Source organism: Thermobia domestica, chromosome 6 (assembly GCF_964235325.1).
Source record: "Thermobia domestica chromosome 6, izTheDome1.hap1.1, whole genome shotgun sequence".
Classification (NCBI taxonomy): Eukaryota; Metazoa; Arthropoda; class Insecta; order Zygentoma; family Lepismatidae; genus Thermobia; species Thermobia domestica.
Genome location: NC_137459.1, coordinates 132,582,491 through 132,594,495, shown reverse-complemented (window position 1 = coordinate 132,594,495; position 12,005 = coordinate 132,582,491). Strand labels below are relative to the sequence as shown.

Genomic DNA, 12,005 nt, shown 5'->3' with positions numbered 1-12,005 from the left:
AATAAAATTGTTTTGGGCTAATATCTACAAAAATTTGTGTAAATCGTCTAAATTAATTGTTACGTAATTTAATACCTTCTTGCAAATAGAAACCATTGAAAAATCTTGAGTGGACCATGGGACTATTTTGACATGAAAATAGTCATCATGTGTTGCTCAGGAGAACGCGGATGTGTTTCAATGTAGGGTGATGAAGTTTTTGATCATAAGGAGGCGTGTCCTTCATTTTATACTCCGCTTAGAAATTTATGGAAAATCGGAGCTTTCCTTGCCTTTACAGGAAATAAAAGGTAATAACTAGACTATTAAGTGTAACTAAAACGTGATAATACTGACTAGTTCCAGTGTTGTATAATTTTTATAGTGAAATCAGAAACGAAATATGGCTCGCAGCTAAACTTACAATACACTGCCATGGGCAGCTTAGCCATTGGTTTGGACATTACGTAGATTTACTCCCTAATATCATATGCAATTAAGTTCAGCGTTATCAAGAACGATGTAGCCTCCAAATTTCAGTAATTTGAGAATCCCATGTCTCCCTGTCTCCCTTCACAAGTTTCGGCTGCTAATTCAAAATTGCAATTTAAAGAATTCAAATAAGCATTGGGCAACAAGCAAAATATTAAATATTATGGTATAGATTGATTTAGTTTCAGCACAGTTTCCGAATTATTCTTCTAGTACGTTGGCATGCCAAAACTTAGTAGGTTAGTTTAAATTTCTGCAATTGATTGTGCATGTATATCTGAGTGAGTGAATGTGTGCATGTTGGTGATTGGTGCATATAGGGAGTTTCTGGTTTCTTGTGTTTTAATAGTAATTTAGTATGTTATCATGTCCATAAATGTATTTCATCGTCATGTACATCATCATAACGTTTGTTCGTTTTGAATGTAAGTGTAGCCTGATGTAATGTTCCCTTCAGGAACTGATACTAGCTGGCTAAACTGGGAATTAATGCACCTGTCATAAGTTAAATAATATATTAGATTGTTTATACATAAAGTTATACAAGAATAAGCATATTGCAAACAGATGTATTCTAGTATATATCTGTAGCTCACGGAGGGACCCTAGGGAGTCCACGAGCTATTTACAAATTAAAAAAAAATGAAAAAAAAAATAATTAGCTATTTCTTATATGTAGTTGTAATTGAAACTCCTCATAGGCACCAATTACTATTTGTCTTAGGTTAAATGTTTTTAACTTGCATGGATATGTATGTGTTATTTGCATGTATATGTAATCTTGTAATTTAAATATAGATCAAAATACCAATTAACTAACTGCAGATTGTGAAACTGTGCTTAATATTTATTACGAATACTACTGAAACTGTATATACAAAAGCTGTACCTTAAAAAAAAAAAAAAAAAATCCAAGGAAGTTTTGAGAAAACATTGGAAAACTATGTTCAGTTTTGTTGCGTGCACATATCATGTCCTATGTAAGCATATATTAACTGATATCACGATCATCTACGACCATTAAAATAATCCTACTCTGAACCCGGTATTATTATTATTGTTGTTGTGTACTATAAGCTATACGAATTTAAATCATAATATTAAAATACAGTAAACTTTATATTTAGGTCTTACGATGCTATAATGAATGGGTATATATTAAATTAGTATAAAAATGGATTGAAGTCTCCATGGGATGGGGGAATGCTGTCCTTGGCAAGAACCTGGAAGCACTTATTTTCGTATTGTGTTCCTATAAAAGAATCAAGTGAAAATTCCGTTGCGTGACACTTCTTTATAGTTTATTATGTTGAGTTATTAAGTGATTCAGTGTTGTTGCCGTGTTCGTTAGCTACTTATTTCCTTCCTTCCCCAGTCTTATGGACTACTACGCTTCTTCATTGTGTGACAAATATGCATATGTGACTTACACGTAGAGAATCAGCATAAACGGAAAGCTGATACATGGTTGGCGCCCATGCGTATTTTCTCAGCCATGAGTAGATTTCGGCTATACAACTACTCATTCGAAACTCTAAATTATTCCGAAAATTTAAATTATTGGATATCGGTATCACCATTTTGTGGCAATAATTCATCTCGATAACTAGCAAATACATCTTGGGCCCACATTGAAAAGGGTAGTGGTCCAGGGAAGAATATTCATTCATACTCGTCGAAGAAACTTTTACTTATATTTGAGAGCCATAGCAACAAGCATCGATAATGAAACGTAAAAACCGGATACATTCCAAATCATAATTCTTTTCCATAGTCATATGAAATGTAGTCTATCATTTGGGAGATATATTCGTTCTCCATTCTTTATTCTTTATTTACATTTATTTATTTTTTTCCTATTTTATTTATTTATATTATTATTAAATATTTGCTGTTCTCCACCTGAGTATTTCTTTTGCAAGTGAGACAATGATTAAGTTAATTTTAGTTACGGTTACACAGTGTATAGGTATGAGGTAAATTTTACCTACTCCGTGGCAAATTTACGTTTTCTTCTTACGCTCATTGAAGGAAAATGTACAGTATACTGTACATAGTTTTCAACTGTTTGTTGTAACAATGAAAACCGCCCAACAATCACTCAAATACATTTGTGCTCATTTAATTGCAGTGTTCGGTGTTCATTGAAGATTGTGCATAGACAGTGTTGCTACTTGTTGGTCAATCATTGAACTACTAGTGTGGCACTGTGTGTGTGTGGTGAAAATTGTTTTCCTTGTGTTTTAAAACTGTGTTTCTATTGAGTAAACAGGGCTGATCAAAATAAACAATTGCTCGTTTGTGTATTGCAGAAGACTAATTTTGAATGTTATATACCAGATAACACTCATATTATTTTTATTTGCGTTAAAACGTATTTGAGAAAAATCATGTACAGTATACTGTACATCTTACCTACAGAAGTTCTACTTCCTGCATTGTGTATTTTGTTGGATTCTGGTTGCAACCCAGGTAAAAATGAAAAAAAAAAATTAAATCTTTCAGTTTTACGTCCCATGATTATGCCGGCTAGGTTAAAAGAGACTGTGATGATGAGAAAGTAGGAGGAAATGGTCGAATGAAAAAGTGGGAGGAAACGGGAGAACCGCGAGAAAACCCAGGCACACGGTGTTTGTCCACCACAAAGCTCACTGACGAAGTGTAAAAGTGGAGAAAGTAGACTATCCTCCTACTCATGATGGTCAGGATGAACCAACCCGTTGCAGATATCAGACATACGGAAAATTCAGGTCTCACTTTCTTTGTCAAAAATACCAAGTACTTTTGTGTCTAAACCAAAAAAGAAATTGTTTCTATGAATTCCACCAAAAGTGATTTCTTATGCAGCGTAATCACGAAAGAGCCCTTTCTATACTTGAAAATCTGGTACAGTGTTCTGAAATTGGTAATTTTATGTATACTATATACAAATACTACAGGGAAAATGTACATTATAGTGTTCATTTTGAAAAATATATGTAGATGTAAATAATTTTAAAATTTTCATTATAAAGTGCCTTAAGGGTCCAAAATAAATGATCAATCATTATAATTTTATCTCAACTAAATCAGTGTCCCTAAAGCATACCTAAGTTCGATGTACAGTATACTGTACAAATCCACTGAGGAGGTTAACAAAATGAGCGGATAATCATAGAGCGAAGTGATAGAGGCAAGTAACATATTTGTCTCATATTTGGAATGTTAGGAAATTTGTTTCTGATAACAACTATTGCGACTGAGTTTCTTCCATGACTTCGTTTATCCCTTGAGGCAAATGCCGGACTAATTTATTGAATTAAACGCTGAATAATTTCTCTTCAGTCGTAGCCCAAATAATAGGAAAAGTAAATCTTGGCACATATTCCTAAAACTATGTTATTTTCTTGCCTATTCCATCGCAATAGTTGCCACTTTACTATCCCATCCTGAATGCGTGTTTTTAATCGTTTTCTGCAGAGCAAAATGTTACATCTAATAATCACCAATTAACTTATTAACACTAGCCCGTACAGCCGAAGGAGGTTTTGTCACATAACAATATAAAAAAATACTTTTGTTTTTCTTCATCTATGCCTTTAAAGAATATATATGGAAACAGTACTGAAACTGTTCCATACTGTACTGTTGAATACTGATGAATACAGTACTGATAGAATGTTAGTTAGTTTCCAGTACAGTATATGGAAACAGTACAGTTACTGACTGTCGACAGTACTTAGTTTCATAGAATTCAAACGACATACCATCATTTTTGATAACTTCACCACCACTTTTCTAAGTCGTCCCAACTATTGACAGATGATTGTGTAATTTCTTCCTTACTTAAAGTTACATTGGCATCCAGTCTGCCTATTTTTTTCTTTCTTTCTCTTTCTTAATGCCATTTTTGTAGCTGTTGTTCCGTTTTATTCTCAGTTTACAGTCTGCTTATTTTACTCAGTGAATTTTCAGAACCAGCAGTTTTCTCTGTGTAGGCTGCTTATACGAGTTTGTCTTTGCTTACGCACTACTACTCACAATGCCTAAAACATAAATAACTATACTAATCGTATGGGCTGTTACACGATTTTCAGAATTATATGAAAACACAATGTATTAGGGCAGTTGAGCAATTGTTAAAAGAAGTATTTTGTGTCCCACTTCTTCTAACACAAACTTAATCGTATTACCTTAACATTCTATTTTGCCCATTTATTCTTTATACGATATGCGTACACGTTTATGTACTTTGAATTATATTATGTAAACAGACGTCAATAGAGCCAGTGATATGTTTATATTTAACCATTCAATTTGTCTTGCAGGTAGCAGTTCATAAGCAAATGGGAAAGCAGGTTGCTACATACGAATCGTGTAGCACAGCAGGATTCCGTCATGGCCGAACTGAAACTGTGAGACCGTGTACTGTGGCTACAAAGGTAAAATAGCATAAAAGGTTAACGTAGATAGTTTTATTTTACTAGTAAAACATAATATACTTAAAACTAAAACAAATGAAGTTTCTCTAACTCGCTGTATGAAAAGGTTTCCTCCTGTTTGGTCACCAGCTCTTTACAGCATCCATAACAGTTTCGTCTGAAGAAAGAAAGAAAGAAAGAAAAAAAAAACTCTTCAGGTGTCTCTTGCACTATAATGTGAATATGCTAAGTTGGGTGAACATGGTGGATTTTAAATCAATTCAAAGCCACAGACATGCAATTATTGGAGTGTGTAGCGAACAATATGGCACGGCGCGTTATTATGAAGAAAGAACATCGCGCCTCAGTTTGTCAGGGCGCTTTAGCCGAATCTTTTGTTGCAAGCGCTGCAACAGGTTTGTGTAATGGTCTGCATTAGGGGTTTGTACTTTGGAAAGGAAATCGATGAAAAGAACAGCCTGTGCGTCCCGTAAAACTGATACCATCAGTTTGCTTGTGGAAGATTGACAACGAAACTTCTTTGGTGGAGGATATGAGAAATGTTTCCAATTTCGTGACTGGTGTTTTGTCTGGGTCAAAATAACGATACCATGTTTTAATTCTGAGTAACAAGCGTGCTTAGAAAATCTCCACGGTCTGCACGAATGCGTTGCAAGGCAAATTTGCATATGAGAGAACCACTTGTTCGCGTTTTTGGTCAACCGCCAAGTTTCGGGGAACCCAGTGTACTGGCACATTACAGTGTCCAGAAGATCGTTCATAATGACAAGTACGCGCTCCTTAGAAATGCTCAGACGTATTGCAATAGTTTATCAGTCAGGAATCCTACATGATAATACAATGCACTTTCGTGATGATGATGGTGGAAGCACTCCAAGGGCTCCCAGTTCGAGGTTCATCATTGAAAAACTGTCGACCATGTTTCACTTCGTTCGCCCACACTTCACTGTTGCATTGGATGGAGCCATTGCCCCGTAAGGTGTTTTGCGTGTCCTCATGAATCTATTTGCGCATCCAACCCTTCAGGAAGAGACCAGATAACTGCCTGATCAACAATGCTCTGCTAATTTACAGGTGGGTTCATCCTAACTTACATTGTATCTGGAGAGAAAGATCGGCTCAACATTAAAATATGTAATCTCGTAGGGAATACATATAAGACCTACTGTCTAACATACAAAATTTTATGAATCTGAAATACTTCGTTCTAAATCAGGCTAGAAAATTTCCAATCGACCCTCATGTGTGTCATTAACATGTTTGAACATTAAAATTTTGTTTTTCTTTCCATTGTGGCATTTTTGAATCAAAAGAATCAGTTTTGTTGTTAAATAAATCTTTTTCTTTCCTTCCTTCTGCTAATATATAAATACAAGGGTTGTTACAAAATTTCTAAGGCTACATGAACGAAGCAGCAGTTTATGGATGGTGTTACTTTTTAACATAGACTCCTGACAAGTCAATGCATTTTGCTCAAAGATGTTCAAGTGCGTTAATGCCACTAGTAAAAAATGATTTGTCGAAGGCGAGTAAAATTTCATCTATGGAATGCATGACGTCGTGATCAGTATCAAAATGAGTATCTTCGTACTTTTTTGAGCTTTGGAAAGATATGAAAGAAAATGCCAAATATGGCGAATAAGGTGGGTGGGGGACCAATCCGTAGCCGCAATCGTGAATTGCTGTCATTACGATGACTGAATTGTGGCTAGGGGCATTGTCTTGATGGAGAAGCGCACCTGCTGTCAGTTTCCCACGACGCTTCTGCCGAATATTATTACGCGATTGTTGTAGAAGATCTGCGTAGTACTCCCCAGTCACTGTTCGTCTCTTTGGAAGATAATCCACCATCACTATCCCTTCCGAATCACAGAAAACTGTAGCGATCACTTTTCCAACTGAGGGCACTGACTTGGTCTTCTCGTAACCGGGGGGAGGGGGGATGAGGGGTGTTTCCACTGCTTGAAACTTTGTTTGGACTCTGGTTGGTAATGGTGCACCCAAGTCTCATCTACTGTTATGAATCGAGTGCGAAAGGCATCTGGATTTGTCCGGAAGAGATGAAGATTGTCCCTTGAAATGTTGCGTCTAGTGAACATTTGGTCAGGTGTCAAAAGTTTTGGCACCCATCTCGCGGAAACGTTGCTCATTCCCAGATGGTTGATAATTCGGTCAACGCTTGCAGCAGGTAAGTTTACTGTCTGAGCAATCTGCCTGATCGCCGATCATTCCTGATGATTTCATGCACTTTGTCAATGTTCCCCTGAGTTAGTGCTTCCACGGGTCTTCCTAATCGAATGTCATTTTTAATAGAGGTTCTCCCTCTCTTAAATTCAGCTGCTCATTTCTTCACTGTGGGGTATGAAGGGGCACTGTCACCTAAAGTAGCAACCATGTCGGCGTGGATCTCGTTCGACTTGAAACCTTTCTTGGGGAGATATTCAGTAACAGCTCTCGCCTTCAATTTCCCCATTTGATCACTCTTTGCTCACTCTTATATTTTCTGGACCTGTAAGAACAGAATAAAAGTCGATATTAATACCAAATTTGGTATGACATCATAGGAAGGTTCAGTAAATACGACCTAAAAGTATTAAATGTCTATTTGTAACATTTTTTGGTTAGGATTAATTTATGTAACAACCCTCGTTTGACATTTAAATTAAATATTTAGGATCTTAATTTATCGTGAACTAGAAAAGCTTAGATGTATAAGCAGGATACTTTTTATTGTGGTACATTAGAATAGTATAAAGGGGAAAACATTGAAGGTGTAAGAGTTCTGTAATAAAGAGAAGATCCTTCTATGTGCGGTACGTCTTACATTGGTAACTGTTATTTAATTTTATTTTCTAGGAATTCTGTGAAGCCATTAATAAACAGAATCCGCCAGCACCATCGGAATTGATGTCGTTATTAAGGAAGTGTTCTGATGTGCACGGTCAGCTTACTAAAGAAGCAGCAATGGGTATGAATCATTCCATTTGCTTTGTAAAATAGCACTAAAATATTCATTAGTGTGGTAAATTTATTGAGTTCTTTTGAAGTACTATTAACTTGCGCTACTTTGGCTGTTGATTTTTTTTTTCTTCTTGATATATAAATATGACGTTTAGATTAAATATTTAGGATCTTAATTCATTTATCTGTTTTTGCATTGAAGTAACTGAAGCGCTTGTTCTATCTTGGTACAGAAACTAATGACGTGACTTGGAATTCACTGGAGTTCAGAACTCCTTAACGCATTATGAAAAACGTCGCAGAACAAGTTCGTGACTTTAGTTCAAATTGTTAAGAAAATTGTACTAAAATAGTTGAGTTCTCCCTTTGCTCTATCCCTTGGCGTAGAAATACCAAAATTTGTTCAAGTCAGTGAAATAAGAAGAAATAAATATACGAAATGTGGTGCCTTATATTGGACAATTTCTAAAAAACATGTATTAATTAAATTCTCTCCTCTTTCAAAATTTCCAGAATTTGTAGATGTAATGATTATATTTTGTGTATTAAGATCTATCATTTGTTTCCCATATCCACTTCGGGATTCCTTTGTTTCAACAACGAACTTTGTGCATATATAATTCAGTTAACAAAACAGAGTGGTGCGGATTTAAGCACTTGGAGTATACATCGTCTGATTCCAATAAAATTCGCACCACGGAATGTATGTGTGTTTGTTGGTCATGTCAGTTTGAATGTCTTAGCAAACCGATCACCGTAGAGGATCGTAATGTCTGTAGATAACACGCTGTTAGTAGTTTGATGTTCGTCGGACAACATACTAAGTATGCGAATCTATTATATGTGAAACACAATCTGTCTTCACTTCCAGGACAACATCAGCAAACGCTTATTGTTCAATTAAGTGACTTCAAGCGTGACTTATAGTGGAGTTGTGAGAGCCCAGATAGTAATTTCTCCTAATACTTGCCGTTCGTGGGGCAGTGGCTGGTGTGCATGATAGAAGGCAAAGCGTTCCCAGGGCAGATGTCCCTCGTGTTCCACATCAGAGAGCGCCTGGGCAGAAGGATCATTCAGGCCTCCCTATGCGACAGAACGGATACCAGCAGGGCAATCAGTGCCTCAGTACCCCTAAAATAAATCACGACACACACTAATCTATGATTGTTGAAGGCAGATTTACTTTCACGAGTTTCTTTCGCACGACTAGGGGGCACGGTGGCTCAGTGGTAGAGCGTTCACCTCTGGTGCTTGGGGTCCCGGGTTCGATCCCAGCCCCCGCCAAGTGAACTTTGTGGTGGACAAACACCGTGCTCGTGGGTTTTCTCGGGGTACTCCCGTTTCCTCCCACTTTCTTCATTCCACCATTTCACTCATCTCTCATTATCACCGTCTCCTTTAGCCTAACCGGTATAACCGTGGGACGTAAAACTCAGATTTCATTTCATTTTGTGGGGGGCGCGGTGGCTCAGTGGTAGAGCGTTCACCTCTGGTGCTTGGGGTCCCGGGTTCGATCCCAGCCCCCGCCAAGTGAACTTTGTGGTGGACAAACACCGTGCTCGTGGGTTTTCTCGGGGTTCTCCCGTTTCCTCCCACTTTCTTCATTCCACCATTTCACTCATCTCTCATAATCACCGTCTCCTTTAGCCTAACCGGCATAATCGTGGGACGTTAAACTCAAAGATTTCATTTCATTTTCATTTCATTTTCTTTCGCACGACTATCCCTAAGACATGTTTTGCGCGAAAATATTTTCATTTTGTTATGAGGGGGCGAACAAAAGGTGGTGGTATTCAATGATGACAGTCATTTTTGCCTCTAAACACTGTCCGTGTCTGTAGACGTGCAAGTGAACTGGAAAATCTATTGTTTCTGCTCACTTACCATACAGGACCAACACTTGACATCCTGATGTGGGGGCATTAAACTACTTAATCTTCTCACCTCTGGTCTTTATTCAGGGAAGTGTGATTAGTGCGTTGTACGTCTGATGATGATGTCGATCTTGTCCTGCTACCTAATTTGAAAACTCTGAAGGATCTGTATTCCAGGAGGATAACGCATGTTTTTATCACCAGGACAACCCAGCACACTTGATTCAGTATACGCCTTCAACCATGGCTTGCTTGATGTCGGGGTCCAAATCCTGTCGAACATGTGTAGACACAGTGGGACGGCGCCTGAAGATCGTCCGGACTCCGTCAACAACCATTACCCAACCACACCAATATCTACAGTAAGCATGGAATACCTTGTCCTACAGACATTTAACATCTGTAGGATCAACTACTTGGGGTTATTACACGTTCGATTAAATTGAGTAGTGTTTGCTTTGTAAACACTCTGTATAACATGCTCGGAATGTCCCACAACCACTATGTTGGGATTACGATCATTTACCATCAATATATATATATATATATACTCCGTCCGACAATTATGCAATGAGACTGACTTTATTGGACCAAATAAACAAAGATAATGTAATAATACCTGTGTATTATTCAAAGTACATTCCTCCTACGTCAATACAGCGAGTGGCACGATCACACAAGAGGTAGAACGACCTCTGGAACTAGGTTGTGGTGTGTTCCGTAATGACGTTGTCATAGCTGCTTGGATGTCTTCAACATTGTCAAAAAGTCGTCCTTTTATTGGTAACTCCGGTTTAGGGAACAGAAAATAATCCCAGGGGGACATATCTGGAGAATAGGGGAGTGCTACAGCACACACACACTTATTTTTTGGCCAAATATTCCAGAACAAATACTGCCCGGTGAGCGGATGCATTGTGATGGATAAGGAACAGGCTGAGTACTCAGGCCGAACACGACGAATTCTCTTCATGAAACACTCCAAAACACCTATCGACAACGCCACTATCACTCTAAGAAAACGTGTAAAATTGGTGGATGCTTGCGGTGCGCTTCATGCCATTCAGAACCAAAAGTACTCGCGGTGATTGTTTTGCCTCTCCGGAGAAAAGTATGGTGGATCACACCCGCCATAACAGAAGCAATATCTGCGGGTAGAAGGGTGGTTTAAGACATTGTTGTAGACTTGATCACGACACAGTCACTATGCTGACTGACTACGATTGTCGTAGGAGATCCGTACTTAATCACAAGTGACAATCCATGGAGGAAATCTTCCAAGTTATTTCATACACTCAGAGAACTTCACACCTCTAGACAGCGGTACTTGTTGACTGGTCTCAACTGATGTGGCAAGTAAGAGTTCAAGTTTTTCACCCTTACCGAGTAAACGGGGCTGCCGAACAACAGTGGCATGGGTATGTGTAACCCATCTAGAATGGCACGAACACATTTTCAAGGGTCTGCTTCCACAGTGTTCCTGAGGAGGTCATCCAAGCATGGTGCTTTTCGCTGCCTACGGGGCTCATTGTGTCACCAGAACGGAATTTAACAAATTACCTGTGAATGGTGCATTCATTCACCATTCCTGATTCACAGGCAATGTTAATGTTTTCTGCAGCTTGCTGTTCAGAATGTCCCAGTTCGAATTCGTAAAGAAAAATCACTCGCAATTTTGTGACCTTCATGTTGCACTTTCATACGACCTTGTTAAACAACACAGTGCCTCCTGACTATGTGGGTACTCTAGCTTGTTTACTGGACGTGTACGGACTTTATGACAGTAGATACATCACCGTAGTCCATCCCTATGTAGTGCTATTGATGTGTTTCCTACTAGACATCAAAGCAGACACTTCATTCGCACCAACCTAATGTTATATTAGTAGAGATAAGTACTAAATAAGCATTGAAAATTCTTCAGAGTTTTATTTTAGGTTTTAAACCACTTTGTCCTTTGTGAAAAGTTGAATTAAAGTTTAACTCTGCTTACTTGTGACAAGCAGCAAACTCGGAAAGTTTTTTATGTCTAGCGTAATAGGAGGGAGATATCACTTCCGATCAGTGAGTGACAGATAGGAATTTTCTTTGTGATATTTCGCGTATAAGGTGCATTCTGATTTTCCACTTTGAGCGGGTGGCAGTGGAAACACAAACTTCTAAAGAATCCCACCCTCCCACCTCCTGTGGTAAAGCCTAAGAGACAACTCAGGGAAGTCGCACTAAGCTGAGCATAGCTTCAACTATATCATGTATGTATGTATGTATGTAGGGTCCA

The 12,005-nt window shown here is 38.1% G+C and overlaps 1 protein-coding gene across 1 annotated transcript in view; it reads left to right on the top strand.

The window, feature by feature from the left end:
- Positions 1-12,005, top strand: part of CPT2 (Carnitine palmitoyltransferase 2) — a 60,446-nt gene that overhangs the window by 40,193 nt on the left and 8,248 nt on the right. Inside the window, exons 10-11 of the mRNA XM_081762122.1 lie at positions 4,779-4,892; positions 7,749-7,860. Of these exons, the coding sequence (XP_081618248.1) occupies positions 4,779-4,892; positions 7,749-7,860 (226 nt within the window). The remainder of the gene's footprint in view (positions 1-4,778; positions 4,893-7,748; positions 7,861-12,005) is intronic.